The sequence below is a fragment of the Harpegnathos saltator genome, unplaced genomic scaffold, assembly GCF_003227715.2.
Source record: "Harpegnathos saltator strain DR-91 unplaced genomic scaffold, Hsal_v8.6 scaffold6, whole genome shotgun sequence".
Taxonomy (NCBI): domain Eukaryota; kingdom Metazoa; phylum Arthropoda; class Insecta; order Hymenoptera; family Formicidae; genus Harpegnathos; species Harpegnathos saltator.
In genome coordinates, this window is record NW_020230426.1 from 309,888 (window position 1) to 333,010 (window position 23,123).

General features: G+C 49.2%; 2 protein-coding genes across 2 annotated transcripts; one reads left to right on the forward strand and one right to left on the reverse strand.

The window, feature by feature from the left end:
- Nucleotides 1–2,508: 2,508 nt before the first annotated feature.
- Nucleotides 2,509–13,599, forward strand: LOC105186003 (serine protease 48). The gene is made up of 13 exons (XM_025304260.1): nt 2,509–2,938; nt 3,366–3,502; nt 3,706–3,794; nt 5,149–5,290; nt 5,385–5,498; nt 5,811–5,960; nt 7,302–7,444; nt 9,311–9,381; nt 9,902–9,960; nt 10,543–10,637; nt 10,741–10,870; nt 12,087–12,353; nt 13,012–13,599. Coding segments are annotated over exons 1-13 (1,545 nt in total). The 5' UTR covers nt 2,509–2,937; the 3' UTR covers nt 13,159–13,599.
- Nucleotides 13,600–13,720: 121 nt separating this feature from the next.
- On the reverse strand, nt 13,721–22,272 carry LOC105186004 (serine protease 53). The gene is made up of 13 exons (XM_025304261.1): nt 22,226–22,272; nt 21,582–21,771; nt 20,565–20,697; nt 20,263–20,370; nt 19,399–19,692; nt 18,205–18,325; nt 18,087–18,139; nt 17,770–17,858; nt 17,438–17,576; nt 17,232–17,348; nt 16,624–16,785; nt 15,111–15,346; nt 13,721–14,157 (listed from the first exon to the last, which is right to left on the reverse strand). Exons 1-12 carry the CDS (start codon nt 22,269–22,271, stop codon nt 15,191–15,193), a joined length of 1,608 nt encoding a protein of 535 aa, XP_025160046.1. The 5' UTR covers nt 22,272; the 3' UTR covers nt 13,721–14,157; nt 15,111–15,190.
- Between the last annotated feature and the right edge of the window lie 851 nt (nt 22,273–23,123).

Below are 23,123 nucleotides of genomic sequence, written 5' to 3' on the forward strand. Positions count from 1 at the left end.
ACAGTTTGACAAATAACTATTATTTGCTCGAGCGACTTTGCGAAGGGAACGTGGCGCGAGTTTTATCGTCGGAAATTCTTATTCGCGATGAAATCGTGTTTATCGCAGATATCACGATGTTACTAATGGCTCGGTGTTGAGGGGAGAGAGATGCGTGAGATCAAAGTAAAAAATGTGAATACATCATATCTCTCTCTCTCTCTCTCTCTCTCTCTCTCTCTCTCTCTCTCTCTCTTGTGTGCGCGTGCATGGCTCACAAGGCTACGTTTTAATGTTTTAATTTAAAAATCGAAAAGTACAAACGTACGATAATCACAATTACATACCTAATTACGCAGGTTTCGAGTGGACGGACAATACCACATTGCGGCGAAAATTGTTGGAGAAAATTATTTAACATTTCATATAGCCTTAATACTTTTTAGCTATCAGAGCAAAAATTAATTTAGCAATTTTGTAGAGAGCGAAATATCGGAACGAACACCGCCGCATAATTTCGCCATAATTGAAAATTATCTCCATTTTGCGCATAAATCCTCATACGATCTGCCATAGAATGTGATATTACATTTCACCGGCGTGATACTAATTAGGCTAAAAACAAGAATATTTCCGTTTAAACTGAGCGATACGCAAACGCATTACAGCATTTAATTTTTTACTTTAGCTCCTATTTTGGCGCAAGAGAACATTTCGCGAATACGTGCGTCGGGGAAATGTTGGCAGAGTGTACGAGCAATCTTACATAATAGCGAATCTACCACGGATTCGGACAAATGTTGTTTTCTGCTCATCTTGATCTCTATATTTTGATTAACGATGCAGGGAATATATACATAATTATCTCATATCATCATCATCATCATCATCATCATCTTTATCATCGTCATTATCGTCGTTATCGTCATTATCGTTATTATTGTTAGATACTTTATTATTAAAATATTAAACTCAACGTGCGTTCTTATATAATTGCTATTAAACACAAAGTCATCAGATCAGACAACAATAAAGACAACAAATAAGACAACGGAGGGAGTAAAGTGTAAGAGTTTATGTATAGAAACTGCTTGAGTAACAATCGTGAGACAGAATATCCTGCATAAACAACAAGCTGTTGGAGACATTTTTTACGAGCACAGTATTTATAGCACGTAATCTTGATTACGCTATGTAATTAATAATTAACCGCAATCAGAAGCGATTATATCGTTATTGCGACGATAACTTATCGCGAGCTAATCTCCTTCCTGTGGAAACTCGTAAAGAAGAAACTCGGTTTTCAATTCCTCAATAGCGATCAATTGTGCAAGTAAATTGCTGATGATTTTCTCGAAATTCAGAACGAACTGTGCCGGAAAGGCTTTTTTATCATGAAGGACAGATACTCCTCTTTAATATACGAATGTCGTACACCCAAAAAAAGTATTCTATTTGTAAAGTGATTTTTCCCATAGTCTCATATTCTAAGCAAAGCGTTTTACAGAAAAAGGATTCCTCTTTCGATAAAGCGATTAAAGTGAACCATTCGTCTAAAATTTATTAGATATTATTCTGTTTTCCTCTTATTACAAAAGGATTCCCCCTTATATCAATTAATTTTCCTTTTATATGAAAAGGAATATGTTGATTTGAACGTCGGCTTCTTTTGTTCAGCTATGTTCTACTTCCGCATATGAATGAAAATATAATCATAGGTCAGAATATTTGGAACGCATTTTAAGAGAGGTATGTACATGTATTGCTGTAACATATAACAAAGATAATTTATCCATATTTCGTGAAATCAGTTTATAATCTATTACAAGAAGTTAATTCATAATAAATTCATATATTCTTTCTTTTAACTATGTTTCATACAATTGGCCATAATGAACATATTTGTAGCTATAAAGATTGGAAATTTGTTTATTATCATGATCTTATTGATCATTCGTATCTACTTATCGTAGAACTGGTACATCTATATATACATATATTACTTTTCGCTATACGTTATAATAATTTTTTCAAATTAACCAGTATAACCAGTAAGAATAAAGTACAATAAGAATAAATAATAATCCTCTTAAAAAAAAGATTAAATAATCTGTGTGTAAGAGGAAATTTATATTAAAATCAATAAGATTTGCATTATACATACAACATACGTATAATCTCTCTTAGTTTAAGAATAATGTGTTTTTAATATTTTCGTTAATTTTAGAGGAATCCTCTAAAATTTAAATGATTCCACTCGTTCTGAAATTATTTTCTTTTGGATATATTAAATATCGTCGAAACAGTGCGGGCGAAAATTCATTTCAATTATTCAGTTAATACGGCAGAGCAGCACTTCACGTGAAGACGGGCCAAGGTTGCTCGAGAGCAATCGGACGTAGATGTTTGCACAGCTTGAACTGCTGCGGTATAACGAGCGCTTGATATCGGTATATCGCGATTATGCGCTCGCTCGGTTGATCACACACGGCGAATAGACACGTCGATTAAAAACGCGCTTCGACGCGGCAATTCTCTCTCTCTCTCTCTCTCTCTCTTTCTCCCTCTTGCCACTTCGATCGTTCGCTCTTCGCGTCATTGCGCGATTTTCGACTTGCGCCGGCGGGGTAATACGATACAAATGCGAGCTGCATTTCGAAAATATCGCGTCGAATTTCCCCGGAACGACGAGCCGTCCGGCGACTTTCGACAGCGTAAACAACGAGATCGTTATTTTTCGCGGTAATCCGAGCCCACGGTATTAAATATTACGCTCTTTCGGCATCCATTCGCCCTTGTAAAATCGATGCTCACTGAGCAGACCCGCGTGACCTTCGCCGCGGGTCACAGATATAACTCCGTGCAAGTGCGACAGCAGAATATTTCATATCATCGTTTGTGTGTGCGCCGCTTTGCAACATCACGTACGTGTTAAACCGTTGCGCGTGGTGGCAACCAAGTAAGTATCGGGAGTTGGGAATTTCGAACAGATTACAACGAGTTAACCCGGGGGGGAAGTTTGCGCGCACGGGGGCAGCAGCCGCTCAGATTCGCCGCGCGGCGCGTACCGTAGTGAGATTGTTGTTTCGCAGTGAACGCGATTGGACGTGATCGTAAATAATTAACCCGCTCTTAATCGTACGCAGCTGCACGCGCAGCAGCCCTGGCGACTTCGCTGCGGCCTCGGCTTTCGGCCTTGAGTGGCCTCGGCGGCCCGCATGTTTCCGAGCCATTTAGGATATCTTCGACGAGTGACTGACCATGCTCGACCATGCGCGCATAAGTGACTCGGAAGATATCGATATGATATCAAGCTCGCGATATCGACCGTCTTATCGCGTGTCTCATCGCGTATCTAAAATCTGATTTTCGGATAAACATCTCAGTGACGAATTGTAAGTCGTTCGCAACCATGGCCATGCTGCTCATCCTGTGCCTTGCGACGTTGGTAGCCTCTGCCTGGTCCTTCGAGTCGAGGATAATCGGCGGCAAGTCTACCACCATCGATAACTACCCGTATCAGGTCAGTTTACGGAGGATCCATTTGTCACCTTGAATCTTAATCCACCTGTTCCGCACAACTGTGCCGCGTCGGAGACCGAGAAGTACTGCGTAAACTTATCGCGGCGCGTTATTATCGATGCTGACCGAATATTTCCGACAAATTTACGGGGTCAACCGAGTCGCCTCGCGTTACCGCTTCCTTAGAAGAATCGCTTCCGGCAGGTATCCATTCATTACGACGGCAAGCTTCTGTGCGGAGGCTCGATCATCAGCAACCTATGGATCCTGACGGCGGCACACTGCGTCTATGGGTATGCGTCGTTTCAGACAGAAACATTTCTCTGACGTGTGTGAAGTTGGCCCGGCACTTTCCGAATTTTGTATTTTTTCGAATTGTACCGCATTGTACTGCTACGTTTGTGCCGTAATCCGCAACTCTGTAACTCAAAGCGTACTCAAGAAAATTAAGAAAAACTAAATTTTCGGCAGCCCCGCGTTTTTCAAATTTTGAGTTTTTCTTTATTGAGCCGTATTGTGGTGGTGGTGGTTTGTGCTGATTTGTGCCGCAAACGCGAGACCGATAACTTCAATAACATTTGAGAAAGAAAATAAAAACGAAAATTTACCAACCCTCCACTTTTGTCCGAATGAATCCAATTTTTGTTTGTGAATTCCTATTTATTTATTTTAATTTGTGCAGCGTTGTGCAGCGTTCGAAGAAACTAGATATCTCCTTTCGTTCAGTAGAAAGAAATGTTAAAGTTAAAATACAAATTAATAAATAACTTTTTCTACAATGCCTTTATCGCAAGTTTACAAGTTGTGCTGAATTGTGCTAATCGAGTACAACAAGAAATCACTTAGAGATGTATCGAGAACTACTTAGATTGCAAAAAAATTTGCAAAAATCGGTGACGCAAAAGAAATGTTTCATATTTTCGAAATTTCGAAAGTTGTGCCGGATTGTGCTAGTCAATCCCAACAACTTTTTCTAATTGCAAAATGGCTGGTTTTCGCAGTACGAGCATTCGAAGCAAGTAACTTTTAGGAATAATTTTAGGAACAATTTTCAGATCATTATAGCTTTTGAATCGTGGTAGATATTTGAATTCTGCGAGTTGTGCTGGATTGTGCTAGCCGAGTATAACGAGAAACGACTAAGACATGTTCCGAAAATTGCACAGCTTGCAAAAAATTGGCAAGAAGTAGTGGGCCAAGAAATTCTTTTTTACATTTTCGAAATTTTGAAAGTTGTGCCGAGTTGTGCTGGTCAAGCCCAACAACTTTTTCTAATGGCAAAATTACGTCAGACCATCGTAGTCCACATGTAGTACCTAAAGAAACATTTTTTTTCTACTGAACGAAAGGAGATATCCAGTTTTTTCGGCGCAACAAATTAGTAGTAATTCACAAACAAAAATTGGATTCATTCGGACAAAAGTGGAGGGCTGGCAAATTTTCGTTTTTATCTTCTTTCTCAAATGTCATTGAGGTAATCGGTCTCGCGTTTGCGGCACAAATCAGCACAAACATAGCACAATACGGCACCATAAAGAAAAACTCAAAATTCGAAAAAAGTGCGGGGCCAACTTCCGACACGTGTTTCTCTGTTCCTTCGCCCGGTTATCAGGTGGGCTAAATTAACGAGAAATCCAAACGTTTCAGGAGGAGACGGGCATCCTTCAAGATCCGAGTGGGCAGCACGTACCTGGATAAGGAAGGTACTGTGTTCACAGACATCAGCACTATTTACTACCATGAGTTGTATGACGAGGATATGTACAATTACGACGTGGCCCTGATGAAAGTACGTAGACGCGTAAATCCGTGGCGTAGCCACGGACGACGCATTTCCCGCGCGCTCGCTACGACTCGTCCTGCACAAAGGGAATATTTTGCAGCTGCCTACTCCCCTGAAACTGAGCTCGCGTGTGAAAAGTATCGGCCTAGCGACGCCATCGACGGCCGTTAAGCCCGGCGACAAGGCAGTTGTCACAGGATGGGGCGAGCTGTCGGTGAGTCCTTTCTGTGTACTTCGTCGCAGCGTTTCGAGCGCATCCTTCCGCGCGCGCGCGCGCGCGCTCGTTCGTCGTTAGCGCGTTACCGTGCCGGCGGGCACGTCAGAGTGCTTTAGCGCCGGTGGCGATGACGTTTGACGAGACTGATTACCTGCGTGTAAACGCCAAGGTCTGTTTGCCGAACGCAGGCACCGGTCGTCGCGCGCGGCAAACGTTGACGGGATTTTGGCCAGACGTCGCGAATCTCCGCGGTAAGCCTCGCGCGCGCTCGCCGATGTTGTATATACGGCCGCGCTGTGTGAGTTTCAGGCTGGCGGCTCGAGCTCGGAGGTGCTGCAAGTGCTCGCGATGCCGGTCATCGATCAGGAGGTCTGCAAAAAGATCTACGCTCGTTACGGGATTGTGACGCCGGCCATGCTCTGCGCCGGCTACATCAGCGGCGGCAAGGATACCTGTCACGTACGTGTCGCGTGTCTCTCTTTCTCTCTCTCTCTCTCTCTCTCTCTCTGCTTCTTTTCCGCTTCTTTTGCTGATATTGGACGAGTATCTGCGCGAACCTTTGATTCGGCACTCCTACCGCGCGCTCCATCATCGCGCCGCTGCGAGACAGAGGATATTATCTCGGCGCTTTTTTTCTTCCGCGCGAGAAATTGCTCCGCTTGTCGCGAGCGACGATATTTTTCGCGCTCTCGTGATCGTCTATGTTTTATTGCGGCCGTTACATTGTAGCAAAGTGTTGCGTTAGAATGAAAGAGAATATATATAACATTTCGCGATCGTGTCCGCAAACGCGTTTCTCTCTCTTTCTCTCTCTCTCTCTCTCTCTCTCTCTCTCTTCATAAGGTAAATGTCCCAGTAACCGGATGTTTAAGCGTAGGTCGTCACAAAAGATACAATATATGATATTAAGAATAGTTTGGATATAAATATCTGCAATTTTTTCGAAAACTTAAAATTCCCTTAAGTGGAAAAAAATTATTTAAACCAATATATGTATCCGTTATTAATGAAATATTTATTTATGTAATAAAGCGCATTAATGTAGCAGCGACAGCGGACAATTGAAATAGATTATGGCTCAATGTTCGGATATATTTGTCCCAGTGTTTGACCGCAATTAGAAAACTAGTATGTGCCAACGGGGAATATAATATAAATATAGATGCTATCTCTTAATGAATTTATTAACGATTCACCATTAATTTGCCAAATCACAGGTGCACACTTATTTAATTAACACGTTCGCGACATCGTGACCCACTTCTGAAAGTCTCTGTGTGTATCGGTGTATCTCTATACATCATAACTACGGCTACATGAGAAATGTATCTATGTACTAGCAACATGGTTTGTCGATCAGACAATATTATAGCAAGATAAAAAAAATTGTGCGTCCTTTAGAGTGAACCAATGGATTTATTGATTCGACGAACGTCGCGAACGTGTTAAATTTTATTTTAACACAAAATCAGTATCAAATTGGGTGTACTTTTGTTCCAATTAATCGTCAGATATCGGAGTTTTTTTTTTTATTACAATAATTATTACTTTCATTCATTATTGTTAAAATAAATAGTGAATATTTTTCTCAAAGCGGTCGAACGTACTGGGACGTGTCCGGCCATTGGGACGCTTATCTTAATGCCGAAAGGATTAATTATCCTAATGTAATGCTCCGAAGAAGAGAGGAACGCAATCAGAGGAGGGTTTCGCCCGATTGAAATTATTTCATTCGATCTTCTCGCCGCGGTGCTTTTATTTCTGCGACGAAAGTAAGAGCTTTATTTGTCTGCGACACAGGGAGACTCCGGCGGTCCGCTCGTCTACAACGGTGTCCAAATTGGGATCGTGTCCTGGGGCGCTCAGTGTGGAAGTGTCGGATTTCCCGGAGTGTACACCCGAGTATCAGCCATACGGGATTGGATAACCAAGCGGGCGAACGTGTAGCGGAATTAATTTTTCTCTTCTCCCTTCCCCGTTCCCCGAGATAGAGGAAAGGCGGCGTACCGTTGAGGAAATATTTGCTTTTGTTTAACCGCTAAGTCAAGACCGTGCGACATTATGAAAGAGACACCGTCTACAAATTCTATAAATAGAGAGGAAGGAGCGCCGGAAACGCCTGGAAAAACGGGACTTGCGGAACGGACGAAGGGGAATTGAGCACGTAGTCGCTCAATTAATTCCGCCGAGATTAATCGCATTTCCATGTAGTCTGGTCGCGTTGATCTTGTCACGATGAATTTTCGCAAATAAATTGGCATTATCATCCCCGTGCTTCTATCCTGCGTCGCGTGTCCGCCGACAATGAAACGTGTCTATCGGTTTCCACTTTCGCGCCAGCCTGATCTGCCGCGCGAACAACGAGCGGCAGGCTCGGCGCGTCTAGAAGAAACTTCAGACCGCCACGATTCCCCGCAGAAGGATTGCGCAACGTTCTGCCCGTCACCGGAGCGCGCCGGCGACGGCGACGTTTCATCGGAATTTCAAGTGTATCTTAACGACCGGCGAGTCCAGGAAAACGAATAAACCCGCGTAACCCGGCACGCTCACTGGTCCCACCTCGAAACGTGAAGCGTCGCGGTCGGCCGGCAGTCCGGCCGCGAGCAACGAGTCGCGAAGACCGCGAGCGTCGATCGCGTCGAGTCGCCAAGTGCTCTCGCCGACTCGCAGCCTCCGCGAGAGACCGCAGCGAGTAATCAACCCCGTGGCAAGGTGCTAACGCGTACAATTCCGCGCGATGCAATAAACATCACAACTCGCCTCGCGCCACGCCTCGACGTAATCGTTCGTCACGCGGGATTATTAATTTCAGCGTCGACTCGGAGAGAGACGCGCCGCGCGCGCGCGCGAGTCTGAGTTTCGCCGTCGCGGTGGCATTGAATAAACGATTCCGCAGCCCCGCACAGCTGGCTCGCTCGTAAAGGGTGCCACAGTCGATGTTCGCGTCCGACCGACCTACCTACCTACCTACCTATCTTTGATGTTGCACGTGCCGACGGATCTCTCACCGTATTCGTCTCGTAAGGGCCGGGATGCGCGCTGCGTTCCTCACGGCAAGCCCAGCCCTTCTGGTCTGGTTAAGAATCCTCGCAGACGTGGTGCATACTAATGTGCAGCGCGCATTACGGCCGGTAAGCGATCGATACTCCCACGGATATCAAGTCCTTGTTGTCTGGCGGCGGTGCGATCCCCCTTCTCTCCTCTGCCGCCCCCTCGGTCTGGCCGAGCGTAGCTCGCGCGCGGATATATCCGGGATTTCTGATAACGATGAATTATACGCGCCGCGAAGTGGTGCTTCCTAACCCTCGCGAGCGAGCGGCGCGGCGCGGCATCCCCCGAGTCGGCAAGTTCGCCGGTGCGAACTCGTCGCGCATCGTCCCGGCTTCGGCCGCTGAAGAAAGAGCTCCGGTCCCCCTCTGTGGGGGAGGGCGAGCTGTCCTTTGACTCTGGGATTGTTCTCTGCAACGGTTGCGTTTAATTGCTTCCCCGCCGAGCAATTGGCCGATCGCCTTGCGGACGTGCGCGATGGAGCGCGAGGCTTCGACGTTCGTTTTTGTTTCCGGTTTTGTTTCAGCGCGACTTTGAGCGAACGGATGACGACGATAAATAACTAACTGCTGGAATCCAGGCACCAGGCGACTCTTCGCGGCGGTGCTCGACGGCTGACCGGACACGTTCCGGCTACGCTTGGAAAATTCATACTGACGTCGTCAATCAAGCAGCCGTGCAGCGAGTAGAATCAAAAGAAGCCGGCGATAAGCGGATAACAGCTAGCCGAGATAAAACATTTCCACGATGCGCCGCGTGCTTCTGTTCCTGTTTTGCTCCGCGCTCCTGCGGGGCGTCCTGTCGCGAGGTCAACAACGCATCGGTATATTACGTACGTAAATATCTAACAACGTCTCGGGAAATGTGATAGGCGTGGGGGGATCGTTGTAGGAGAACGAGTTGTATAAGAAGCGACAAATGGCGCCGGATAGTCGAGGTCGATGGACGGGATTTATCAGCGGCCACTTGAAATAATAGATATTTTCTATTTCCCGATAACTACGCAAACAGGAAGCATCGAGGTTCGAGTTTTCGGAGCGGTCGCGCGTCCCTATTTCGCCTCGGCCGGCCTAAATTCGCGCGTTACTGTCGTCGCACTCGCGATCGATACGGGCCAGCGATGCCACCGCCATTTTGACCGTGCATTTCGGAAAGAAAGAAAAAAGAACGACACGGCGCGAATGATATAGCGGCCGTGTTTCGACGACGTTTACTAATGCGTCCGATCGTCTTAACGACCCGACCAGGTTCCGTTGGATTCGCGCCGGGAGTTAAATTCACGCTCGCCAGCTGGTAGTTGGCGCGAAACCGCCAATCGTGGCGAAACACTAATCCGAATATTGGCCATTTAGACGACGAAGGGCGCATTGTCGGCGGCCGGGAGACCAGCATCGAGGAACACCCGTACCAAGTAAGTGCACCGAACAGGCAACAATCGGCGAGTACAAGTTCATCGGACAAAGGGACTTTCGGATTTGCCTCACGATCGAAGTCGCTGTTTGAGATAACGCGGGGGGGGGGAAGGGGGGGGGAGTAGGAGGGAGATCGAAAAGGGACTGGTAGAAATGCCGGGCGCGTTCACGGTTTCACGCGACACCGCATTGCGCTCGGGCCGATCGACGGTCGGATTGCTCGGTGATTTCATTCAATTGGCAGCGCGCAGCGCCGAGATTGTACGTTGCGGGCTAGCCGAAGACCGCGCGAGAAGTAGACCGCTCGGGAATTCCTCGTCGAGGATTCCATCCGCTCTCGAGCTCGTGCTCCTCCGCGATTGCGCGATTGCGAAGGGTCCGGCGTAATTAGCGCGAGGCGCGCGCGCGCGTGTCACAGCCGCGGCCCAGCAAAATTGGAGCAATGATCCTTTTGATCCTTTATTTTGCCGTAACGCGAATATCCGCCGTGACGAATATTTATGAGTGGCGTTGTGCGCGCGCGCGTCGGCCTGCTGCAACAAAATCGCTACACCCCCCCCCCCCGCCCTGGTGATTTCTAGGTGTCCCTGCGACACGGCGATCGGCACGCCTGCGGCGGCGCCATCATTAGCGAGGATTGGATCATCACCGCGGCTCACTGCGTGCGATACGCTGGGTATATAGTTTTTTGCCGAACTCGCGCGCATTAGCAGGCGCGATCGGCTTCGTTAAGCCGCCCGGCCGGATGCCTCACGTACCTCGCTCCCGCTCTGTTGCAGGCGATATCCCGCGATAAAAGCGGGCACGTCCGATCTCGACGAGGAAGGCACGCTGGCGCGGGCGAGGCGAGTTATTGTTCACGAGAACTACAGCCGGCGGAACGGCGATTATGACATCGCCGTAATAAAGGTGAGTTCGGGGAAAATCGCTTGCGTAACCGGCCGATTGGAAGCCGTCGTTGTCGGGTTGATTACGAGTCCGCTGGTCATTCAACTGTCCGAGAAACCGCTTGCCGCGTACCTTCGCCGCGCGGCGAATGCACCGAGCTAATTGATGTTACGGATGTAGCGCGCGGAGAGAAAAACGGTTCTGGCGCGGCGAGTCGCGCACGAGTCGCGGATTGCACGTCGACCTGAGCGAAAAGTTGTTAGGGCCATCCTCATGAAGCATCAGGCCCCGATTGAGCGTAGGATGCCCTAAGAAGGAATGCCTCGTTATTACCCCTCATCATCGCCCCGATGACCGAGATTTTACGAAATTACGCTTTAACATGGAAAATTGATGTGGGCCTTAGAAGGATTTTTTTAAGAATGCTTTAGATATACAGAATCAAGTTTTGTTATAGAAAATTAATAAGATCTGAAGCGTGTAATAAAATTGTCATAATTTAGTATTGTTTTAGTAGGTACGCTCTATTTGGTTCTTTTAAAGATTTTTTTTTAATTACACCGTTTTTAATTAAAAACAAATCTTATTAGTTAGTTTTATCAGTTGCCGTATTTATTAGTCGTTTGTAAGGATTCTCGCTAGTGTCGCTTTTGTTCTGAAATGCAGCGAACCTTAATGAGAACAGGCAGGTAGCAGGATTTTTATGTGCAAAGAATGCTGTATCTTATCGTAAAGTATATTATACTTTTAAAATAAAAAATTCTTGCGGTATACTAATAAGGTTATAAAGAGATAAAGATATTATAGTCCAAATTTTTTCGGAATGAAAAGAACGCATATTTTTACTCAGGCAATAATAAAAATATTCCCTTATAAGGCTCTGTTGAGCCTTATATTGCCCTCATAATATTGCTTTACAAGGCACCCGTTAAATCACTTGTGAGCCCTTGTTTTTCTACTGTTCTACTGTTCTACTAGGGCCCGATTAACGATTAGAGAAAAACAATCTTAGCCCTTAGCAGAGAGCCCTATTAATTTTTCTACTCGAGGTGATCACCAGCGAACGAGTCAGAGTCTCTGAGTTCAGCGAGCGTGCCGATGTCGACGGACCTCTGCAACTTCTCGCTAGCGCGAAAGCGACGAAAGTGACGCTTTCGAATCTTTTTGTCACGTGTGAACGTTACGTCGCGGAGTCGAGCTGCGCGTATCTTGACTTGGCGGTGGTCACTCGTTGCAGCTGGAGGAGCCGCTCGCTTACAGCAGCCGAATAAAAGCGATTCCGCTGGCGTCGATGGCCGATGATCATTATGCCAGGCACAGCATGGCGGTGGTTACCGGCTGGGGAGCGTTAAGAAGCAACGGCGTGTCGACCAATCAGTTACGCAAAGTGGAAGTGCCGCTCGTTTCGGATGCAGAGTGCTCGAGTTTATACCAACACCGCAAGATCACCCCGAGGATGCTGTGCGCGGGTTACACGAGCGTCGGCGGGAAAGACGCCTGCCAGGTAATTTTTCGTCCCCCTCCCGAGCTGGAAATCATGAGCGGCGGACGTAAAAGACGAAGTTTCCGCTGCTTGCGCGAGGGGAGGCTTCTGTTTTTCATCCCCCTCGCCTCGCTGTCGTTCAGTTTTTCTTGGCGATCTGCCTTCAGAGCGAATAAACAGGAGGAGAGCGAGGAGGAGAAGTAAAACAGAGCGAAGAGGGGAAATCCCGCGTCCGAGGATCTATGCTCCTGTCCCCGTCGGAAAGTATCGCTCTCTCGTCGAAAGCGCTGCTTTTGTCCTTCTGTGCGTTCCGTTATGCAGGCAGTTTTAAATATCGAGCAGCATCGAGTCGCGATCGAGAATTGGCGAGCTTTCCGACGGCGATATTTTTCTGCTGCGCGTGGGATAACGGAAGAAAGGGATAATATATTGCGACGGCTGCGCTATCGATTTTTGCGCTGGCGCGAGCGCGAGCAGCGAGAGAGCGTTGCAAAGGACTCGCGGCAGCGGCCGAGCGTCGCGCGTCGCGCGTCCCCGAGGAGCGTATCTTTTATCGCAGCGATCCCGCGCCGCGGAGGAATCGATTAAAATTATTACACGAACACGCGCCGACCAGGACGGGCTTTGAATTCCGTCCGTTCTCGTTGCTCTGGAATGCTCTGGGTGTGTGTGTTTCCAGGGCGATAGCGGCGGTCCACTGGTGCAGGACGGCCGTCTGATAGGAATAGTGTCCTGGGGATTCGGCTGCGCGCATCCCGCCTATCCCGGGGTGTACACGCGTATAGCGGCTCTTCGGGACTGGATAGAGGAGAAAACCGGCGTGTGAACGAGTGCCAATCGCGCTCGATCTCTCCCAGCTGTGCGTCGGACACAGAGGTTGCGCCTTTTCGCGAGTATCGCGCGGCTTTATCGGGGAAGAGCGACGTCACGAGTAATCAGTTTCATCGTTCTCCCTCATTTCTTCCGTTACGAATCGTCTCACTCTGCGTTTTAACCGCATCTAATAATAAAGGTAATGCACGCACGCAAAAATCCATTATTTCGTTTGCATTATTTCGCAGCCACAAAACCATCGGTGGCTCGCCGATGTCGAGTACCTGTACTTACTTACTGTCCGCACCTTATTTCATACTCAAGAACTATTGACTCAGACAGCCGAGCGGCGACCCGTGAATGCAGATCTGTAATTAATGCTCTCTGTATCTGTAATGCTCTCGATCAAAGGTCGTGAATAATTGACGTCTATCTATTGATGTCTATCCGGTATAGCGCGATATTTATCGGCGGCCGAAATTTGGAATAAAGATTAAATGCAAAGGAGAATATTGAGACAATTAAATTTAAAGTAATTCTGAAATAGATCCTTTTTTTCTACATTCAACGCGGTGGAAAAGCGGTAACTACAATAATTGCAGCATCAAGGGAGGGCAATGTAGTTCGTAAAGCATTATACAGAGTGTTTCAAAACGAGTGGGTTGACTACGTGCGGTTCTATTGTTCTCATTGAGCAAACAAAAGAGTTCCTGCAAGAAACAGTGGCGGGAATGCTTGGTTAAAGAGTTACAGTCAGGTCAGAATTAAATGAATTTTACCTTCAATGTTAACGTACAATAATATTTATTTAAATGAATTTCAAATATTGAAAAGAAAGGAGAAAAATTAAGGGAGATGCTGAAGCATGGAGCGACACAATTCTGAATCTTTTGCGTCACGGGCTTCTTGTGCGTCCAAACACTCCCGTAGTGTTGTGTCTCTCGGCGTCCATCTTTTGTTCCTTGTAAAGATTTTAAATGGCCGTGCAGATAAAAGTCAAGCGAATTTGATGCTGTAAACAAGTATTATTATTATTGTCTATCTACTGCGTTAGCATTTAAAGAAATTCTCTTAATCCTGACTTGACGTAAGCTTTTTTAATCAGGCGTAATTCTAGGTGCACATTTTACGTGTGCAGGAATTTGTTTATCTTTTGTCGCGATGAGAGGAATGTAATATGCACGTAGCCAGGCTGCCCTTTCTTAAACCACCCTGTACACATCAACGGAATTTTCAGATTTAATGCGGAACCAAAATTTCCACTCGGGACGTTGTGCGCAGATAAATTAAAAAATGACGTGTTATTAAATCTTTAATGGCCGCTAAAAGGATTTTAAATGCCGCTCGTTAATTCTACACAGCCGGGTTCACGCGGGCGCAAATGAACTGCGGGCTATGAATTTGTATAAACTTTTAATCCTTTCCATTAATTGGTGCGCGACGGAATATCGACGGTGAATTAACGATCGACCGCGACGTGCGACGTGTCGCACGCCGGAAGTTTCGGTTTCGAAACGTGACAATTAAGCCACACTCCGAATCGGAAGTACGGGACATTCGCCGCCAGTGCTGAAATTAAATGGTATGCTCGAGGTACTGTATTCATGACTTTATCAAGCGAGCGAGTACGCACGCGGCAGGCGCGAAATAATTGATTGCCAGTCCGTTGCTGCTACGTTAAATCTTTATGAATATGCATCGAGTATTGACGAAATCGCGTAATGTTTGAGTTCCGGTAGTCGCCTATTTGCGCTCAAGCGGCTATTTTCCTCGTGTCGTTCTCTCGGCCGGGCGACATGGTCAATATCATGGGGATGCAAAAGCAATGCTCGCCTTTAATCTAATTTTTAACTGCGACGGTTTAAATCCAATCCCCTGGTTTTAACGAAGATGTGTGTTGTTAACAAATACCACGCGATTTCGCGTGTTTCAATCTTTCAATGCGTCGGGATGTATTTCACTTGCCGAGTCCGATTTATCGATGCAGCTCCAGTCGGTGTGCAACTAATTGAAATCAACCGTGGTGGTGGTTTATGCGCGCCGCCTCATAAGTAATTGATGCCTGAGTTTGCAAAGATCCAAGGTAAGTAACTGCCGATGCGGGTATACACTCCCGGATGCATCGCGCTCTCGCATCCTAATCCGTAGGATAGAACGCCAATTAACGTCCTCTCCGAGGCCAAAGGCGCACCTGGATCACCCTGCGGACAATAACATCGCGACGATTGCTTTGATTGGCTCGGAGAAAGCTCGGCCGCTAAGAATCGACGTATCTCGGATCTAATTCCGATGCCGGCCACCGGCTGAGTATCGATTCTTTCATGCATCTTCCACGGGGAGTCTCATATCCTGCTTGTTAACAGCGTAACAGCGCGACAATATACGGAGCGCTCCTCGAGAGCCGCTTTCGTTTTACAACATTTAGCGACGCGAGTCTTGAAGCAAGAGGGAGCGAGTCTTGCAAATAATTCAGCCGCGAGTCCTCGCGAGACCTTTGTCCACGCTCCGCATGAATTCGCCTCGATACAATAGAATTCGTTGGCAGAGCCTTGTATCCGCGCGGCAAACGCTCCGCGCTGTTCGGCAGCCTACGTGCTGCGTGCTCATGTTGCGAAATAACGGGCGTTCTTCTAACGGGGCGCAGGTCTCTTGGCGCGGTCCCGCTCACTCACCCGCTCGCTCGCTCGCTCGCGGCACCGCGTGGAAATTGCGTTCTCGAGTCGAGTGCCGCCGCATTGTTCAGCGATCTGGTGCATCCGACACCTGAACCAGCCGCGCGTGTACTTGCGGGAAGACTATCGAGAGACTCCATCGACGTAATTGTATACTCGCGGCCGTGTACAATCGGAATTTGGCCGAGCTGCCGCGCGCGCTGCTCTTAATTTACGCGGCTCGCATTTTCCACCAGCGGCGGCCCACTCACCAACGGGGCTCGTTACGAGAGCGCGAGAGAGCTTCGGCCGAGGCCGAGGCCGAGGCCGAGGCCGCGCCGAAACACGCGCGAGATATATTACTTCACCATCGGCCGGAGATCTCGAGCGTAATCGCGACGCGATCCGTCGCGATCGCTCTCGCCCTCTCCTCCCCCGTGTTTCCGCTCCCAAAGCGAATCCTCAGCGATCCAGCGAATCAGCAGTGGTCGCGAGCCTCGCGGAAATTCGGAAATCCGGCCTCCGCTCTCCGACTGGCTCCATCCGCTCGTTGCGCGCCTGACACACCATCTCGGCACGGCACGTAGACGATGTCGCACGTGCCGAGTGTCGCGCGTGGCGTACGACGGCGAAGGTGCCTCTTACCTCCGGCACCGACGTCGCGTCGCGTAGCCAGGTCCTCTCGAGGATCGCCCGAGGTTGTCGCGCGGCTTCCACGCGCGCGCGCGCGCGCGTGCTCACACGAGCCCTCGACGGATCATCGCGGCCGCTCGAGCCTCGTCGTTGTGTCGCGTCACTCGCGAGCTGCAATCTCGTGTTCATCTTACCTGACACGTTTCCGCGCCGCGGCTCGTGTTACCGGCGCACAGCATCTCCTTAGACAACGGCTTGTAGCTCGGCAACATCCCGGCGCACGTATCGTGATTTACGATCGCCACAGCGGCCGCCGCGAGCTCGCCTCCGGCGCTCGCCGCCGGTCCGAGCTCCTCCTGCAAATTTGGCACGGCCAGCACGTTTTTACGACACGTTTCTCGTTATTGTAATCTCGGGGGCGCAGCCGGCCGGCCGCGAACGTTTCGTGACGATTTACTTCGTCACCGACGTGACTTTGAATAACGTCGCTCCTCCGGCGATGCCGATGCCGACAGAGAGTCGCGGAAAGTTTGCATATCCGAGAGAGTTTGCTGCATTCGTATTCGCTGTAAAAATTTCGTTCCCGACGTCGTTACAGGCGGAGGGGGGAGAGAGCGTTTCAGCAGTCGTTCGTAGGAACGACCGACGAGTTATGCGCTCTCCAGGTGTCGTGGCACCTGGACGCTCGCCCGCCATCGCGCCGTAGATGCGCGATAAAACGCGGCGCTTTTCGCGCTTCGCGCGCTCGGCCGACTGTGAAAATTCGAAAATAACTCGAAAGCGTGTGTTACTCGATATTTACCGGAGTTCGCTTCCAGCCGGTCACGACAGCTGTTGCTCCATCGCGGTCCACTCGAGTCCCTTTCTCGGGCAGTCCGATTGGCAGCAACTTCTCGCCAAACTCCGCCGGAATTTTCAGCTACAAATTCGACAAGTGTGCATTGCATAGCACGTATAGTTGCGCGTTTCGTACCGCTCCGCGCTCGGCCGCGCGGGACACGCACGTACCTTGACGAGCGCTATGTCGTTGAAGTACACGTACTTATCGAAACTTTGATGCACCACCGCATTGCTTATCTCCAGTACGTCGCCGCCCGCGGAGACGACGGATGTGCGGGCGCGCACGGTTATCGCCGGCAGCTCGGCCCTGCGAAACACGGACGGGGGGATGTATATCAGCGGCAGAATTTAGCGTATCGATGAGGAGAACGGGAGAATGACGATCGTCGCCGAGGGAAAGAGGATCCGCCCTCTCGCTCTCTTCCCCAGCAAAATCAACAACGCGGATGTTCCCCTGTTACTATTTATTATTACGCGCTCCCCGCAGCGGCGAAACGTACCTAAAAATGCAGGACGCCGCGGTCATAATCCAGGACTCGTGTATGAACGCGCCGCTGCATGCGTGTTGTCCCGCTATTTCGATCGATACCTGTATTGAAATAACGAATTCTATCTGGAAATCGGATTTACTTGAAAATAATAGCGGCTTACAGTCACCGTGCTGCACTGACTACCGATTAAAACCGCCGGTGAATGGCGTGGCAGTTTTATTTGTCGCTGGAGCGCATGATGTTTCGCGCGTACCGTATGAAAAAAAGGGGCGGAAAGCGGAGAAAAAAAAAGGAAAAAGAAGAAAAAAGAAGCGAATTCCTCTCACGTGGTACGGGTAATCCGCGATGTCCACATATTGCTGCCTCTCGGTATTAACGGCTGTAATCAGAATTTATGTAAAGCAATTCGATATCCGGCTGAGCGGTGCGTGTTTCGATACTCACTGTGCGCCAGCAGAACGCAGAGGAACAGGATCAGTATGGCCGACATCCTTTCACACTCGCGTCTGATCGGTCTGATCACGACTAATGGAAACCCTCCGCTGAGACTGGCCGGAGTGAATCGCTAAATGATTCGTGCGCGCGCGCGCGCGCGCGACCGGGGAACCCACTTTCTTTCGATGATAAATCTTTAGTGTGTCGTTATCGGAGCCCGTGATCGCGTTAGCAGGCGTTATCGCGAGGATATGAAAGAGCGCCGCGCGATTGATTCGCGGCGATCGTCTCTCGTCCGAGCTGAAGAAACGATGGCCGAGATAATGTTTGCGCGCCGGCCGGTGAATCGAGCGGTGAAAGACGCGAGCGATATTCTATCGGCCTATCGGTAATGCTAAAATCGTGTCAAGATGGTGATATTAATAGCTATTAATTAAATATCCGTCGCCGCTCGTGCGTAGAACGTCTTTCACGTCGCTCAGCGTCTTCGTCTTGGTGAGAGGCGTCGGTTAAAGAGCTCGAACTTATCGGAACGTCGCATCGAAGTGGTATGACGACGATCGCCTCGTGAGTTTTACGTTTGCGCCCACCTTAGGAATATTCGTTAGCGTGTATTCCGTTTTTATCGGCCGGTAATGCTAAAATCGTGTCAAGATGGTGATATTAATAGCTGATTAAATATCCGTCGCCGCTCGTGCGTAGAGCGCCTTTCAGCGTCGCTCAGCGTCTTCGTCCTGGTGTGACGCGTCGATTAAAGGGCTCGAGCTTATCGGAACGTCGCACCGAAGTGATGCGACGACGATCGCCTCGTGAGTTTTACGCGAGTTTTGCGCCCACCCTAGGAATATTCGTTAGCGTGTATTCCATTTTTATTCCACTCTTTATTTCGGCTCACGCACATTTTCTGACACTCGCGAGCAGCGAGCTCATTTTAACGACTCGGCGATCATTCTCACTCCCGCAGGGGTGAAGTTATCTAAAGTCGCGACGGGCCAAAGTCGCGTCGGGCGCGACCTCATTTTTCGAACAATGTTACAGTTGTAAATCCGTGACGCGTGGAGCGCGCAAATTGCGGGAGACGTCATCTCCCGTCGTGTCGTCGTTAACGACTCATGCGAATCGTTCACTTCCGCTGTTGAACATTCACGCCCGCGCCAAGTGGAATCGCGCTAACAAGGGCCGAGCGATTGTCAACGGTTAAACACCGCTGATCCGTTTTATCCAGCGGCGAAGGGCCGCGATGTTGGTGTAAACGCCGGGATAATCCGGCTTAGCGCATTCGAGTCCCCAGGATACAATTCCGTAGAGGGTGCCATTGGCGACGAGAGGCCCGCCCGAGTCACCTTGGCACGCGTCTTTGCCGCCCTTATCGTAGCCGGCGCAGATCATCTTGCCGGTGACGACGTGGACGAACCAATATTTCACCCGACAAATTTCCCTGCTCACGATCGGCAGCGACACTCTCATCAATAGGGATGAGTCCCGATTGTTTGATAGCTGAAATCGAAAATTCATTGGCTGGAATATCGGACCGCCGCGCCGCGCCGCCGAATGATTAACGCGACGACGGAGTCGCGTCCAGGTGTAACGCGTAAGCAGTAAACGCCGCTCGCGGTAAACCCGGACGTGCGCGGAAATGGCGGAATCAACGCGCGACACAACAATTGTCGGATAACAACGTCGCTGTTAGCGATGCAGGATACGCCCCGCGAAAGTTGCGCTTTTGCCTCGCGGTTCGGAACGGGAAGCGCCCGCGGTCCAAGTAATTTAATAATGTCGCCGTAATATAATATACGGAATACCTTTGATATACCCGCAACATGATTTAGTATCATAGAGCGCGCGGCAGAGAGGCGCGGGGGGGGGGGGGGGAGGCGAGAAGGGATATTGATTTTTCGGCCGAGCGCACACCGCAACAAGCGAGGGCGGCGATCGAAGCGGCCAGATTTCCGCGGCGCGGTGTACCGCTCCCGCGAAATTCTCGAGCCGCGCGCGCGAATTCGCCGTTATTTAACCCCTGCTTTCCCGCGACGTTCCTGCTAATGAGTCTGTTCACCGTCAACTCACCGCCACCGTGCCCCATCCGGTAACATTCACCATCGCGTCGCTCGCGGGCTCCTTTTCCGCCAGCTTCACTGGCTGCACGTTATCGTTAAATCTGATTTCGCCGTCGACCTGAAATGAAATTTCCACAGCGTGCGGGAGCTACCGATGTTGTTATTGTCAGCTGGCGCAGGCCATTAGCGAGTGGAGAAAGCGGAGAAAGAGAGGGCGCGAGAGAGAGAGAGAGAAAGGGAGAGAGAGAGAGAGAGAGAGAGAGAGAAGGAGGGAGGGAGGGAGGGAGGGTGGTGGAGTTAGGTAGTACATACCTCGAGGAGGGCGATATCGTAATCGGTTGTCTCGAAAGTATAAGCTGGGTGTCGAACGATCCTTTTAACTTGATAATAGTCGCCCTTGTATTTGTCGTTGCTTCCTGCAGCGAGTCTGTAAGCGTACGGCTCGCTGCAAGAACAGAGGATACGGTGTAAAGGCCGATATATGAAAATGCCGGTGATAACCGGGCGCTAGGTGAGCCGCGCGCTATGACGATATCGACAGAACGTTTACGGCCAGATGTGCGACCGCATTCGCAATCGCGCGATGCGGATGCGATCGCGCAAACGTGCCTACAATTCTCGAACACCGGCGCGTCGTTATAACGCGACAATGCCGCCGGCGACGAAGTTGAAGCGGCACTTAGGCTCGCCGGTGATCAGGGATCGTATTTTCCAGCTGGAGGGGCGGGGGGAGGGGAGCCGGATTGCTCGCTCGCGGGACTCATCCCGCAAAGGGCTGCCGTGTTTCTTCAAGGTTCTTGCGTCACACTTGTACGCCCTCTCATTGTGCTCTATTGCTTCAAGATGCGAGCGACGACGGCGCGAGAGCACCGCGATGTTATTCGAGCGACGACGACGAGGAGTATTCAAGACTCACGCCAGACGTTTCGGAGATAAGAGGAAAACTTGTCACCTGGAAGATTTCTTGAAGATCTCGAGAGATTCCGGTATGAATTACAATAATCCGCGGCGCTCCCAATTAGACAAGTCTGTCGAAATATACGCGGTCGACCTCGCGAGCAAGATTCAACGAGCGAGATAACGCACGTCGAAGAGAGAGAGAGAGAGGGAGAGAGAGAGAGAGAGAGAGAGAGAGAGGGAGAGAGAGAGAGAGAGAGAGAGAGAGAGAGAGAGAGAGAGAGAGGGAGAGAGAGAGAGAGAGAGAGAGAGAGAGAGAGAGAGAGGGAGAGAGAGGGAGAGAGAGGGAGGGAGAGAGAGAGAGAGAGAGAGAGAGAGAGAGAGAGAGAGAGAGAGAGAGAGAGAGAGAGAGAGAGAGAGAGAAACGCGTACCTTACGCAATGAGCCGCAGTGACAGCCCATTTCTCACTGATAATGGAAGCGCCGCAAATATGGTAAGATCGTCGGAGGCTCGCTATCATTTGCTGCAGGCTCAATTGATAAGGATGTTGCTTTATGTCAGCTGTCGTACCTCCCACGATGCGAGGGTCCAAAAGAGAATCCGCTCGCTCCACGAAGGACGCTGCGATATTAAATCTGACGGTAGAATTTGTCTTCGGTCGCTTCAGCAAAAAAGTTGCTCCGGGAATGCGGCGGATTCGTAAATCACGCGAGGATTCGGCTCGACTTTATTACGCGCACTTCTCAGTAGCCTTTAAACTTTCCTCCCCGAAGTGGCTCGCGCTAAGGATAATAAAAGGCACGGTGGGAAAAGTTCTGGTCGGTAAATCGTGCTGATTCGCCGCTGTGTTTAGTATCGCGCGCCGTCACTCATCGTGAGGCTAAACGCTACATAAATATTTCGTTTGTTCGCGTCACGCACGAGGGAGAAAAATTTATATCGGCTTGCGGAGATACAAATCGTTGGTTAAATAATAACTGTGCGAACGCATTCCCCCCCCCCCCCCCCCGACCGACCGACCGAATAACGTTATCGCGACAGACAAGTATGTATCATCGATCTCTCTTTTACTCACTGATACATCCGGCGAGGAGAAAGCAGGAAACGAAGCTTTGCAACATCTCGCTGGTACATAGAGATTGAGTACACTCACCGCGCTTTTTATACCGGAGTCGTGTTTCTCAGATCTGGCGAAAAATTCTTATCTCGCGCCGACGCAGCGTAGCTCGCTCGGCTGCCGCGTAATGCACGGAAGTTTCGTTACGGAGGAACGTCGCGTAAGGGAACGGCACAGAAACTATTCTTGCTCCGTAGAACTCCGATAATATCGTGAGGCAAAAGGAAAATGTTACGATACGTTCGAGACATTTCAATGTTTTTTTGCGAAAGCTCGAAAGCTGGGACGTAGAACGGTGAGCAAGTCGAATAAAACGGCCGCAGAGAATAGTTAATAGAACACAACACAGTTGACACAAGTAAATAACGTACGATAGTTCTGGGACATCCTGGGTATAAAAATATAATTAAACAATAATAATAATAATAATAAATCAATCTAAACCTGTTATATAACGGCGGCCAAAACCGATAGCTTTCAGCGCGTCAAACGCTCGAGCGTTAGCAGCGAAACACACGTACGGCCCACGTAACGGTAGAGCGATCTATGAAATTGATATGCCGCGTCATAATTTTGTAAACGTGATTTTAAAATGCGCGCGATTTCATGTCGAAATTGCGACGTTCAATTGGGCGCGATTTCATAACTCGCTAACTCGTCGTTCAATCGTATGTAATTTTAAAATGCATGCGACTTTCTGCGTCGGCGAATGCGATTTAGAGCGGCATGCGATTTCGAATCGATATCACAAAATCGATATATCGCAGTGCGATAATTGCGCTTCTGTACGCACCGATACTTGATGCGGGCGAGTAAACGCAGCACGCCAGGTAACGTTCATACAGATTTCATACAG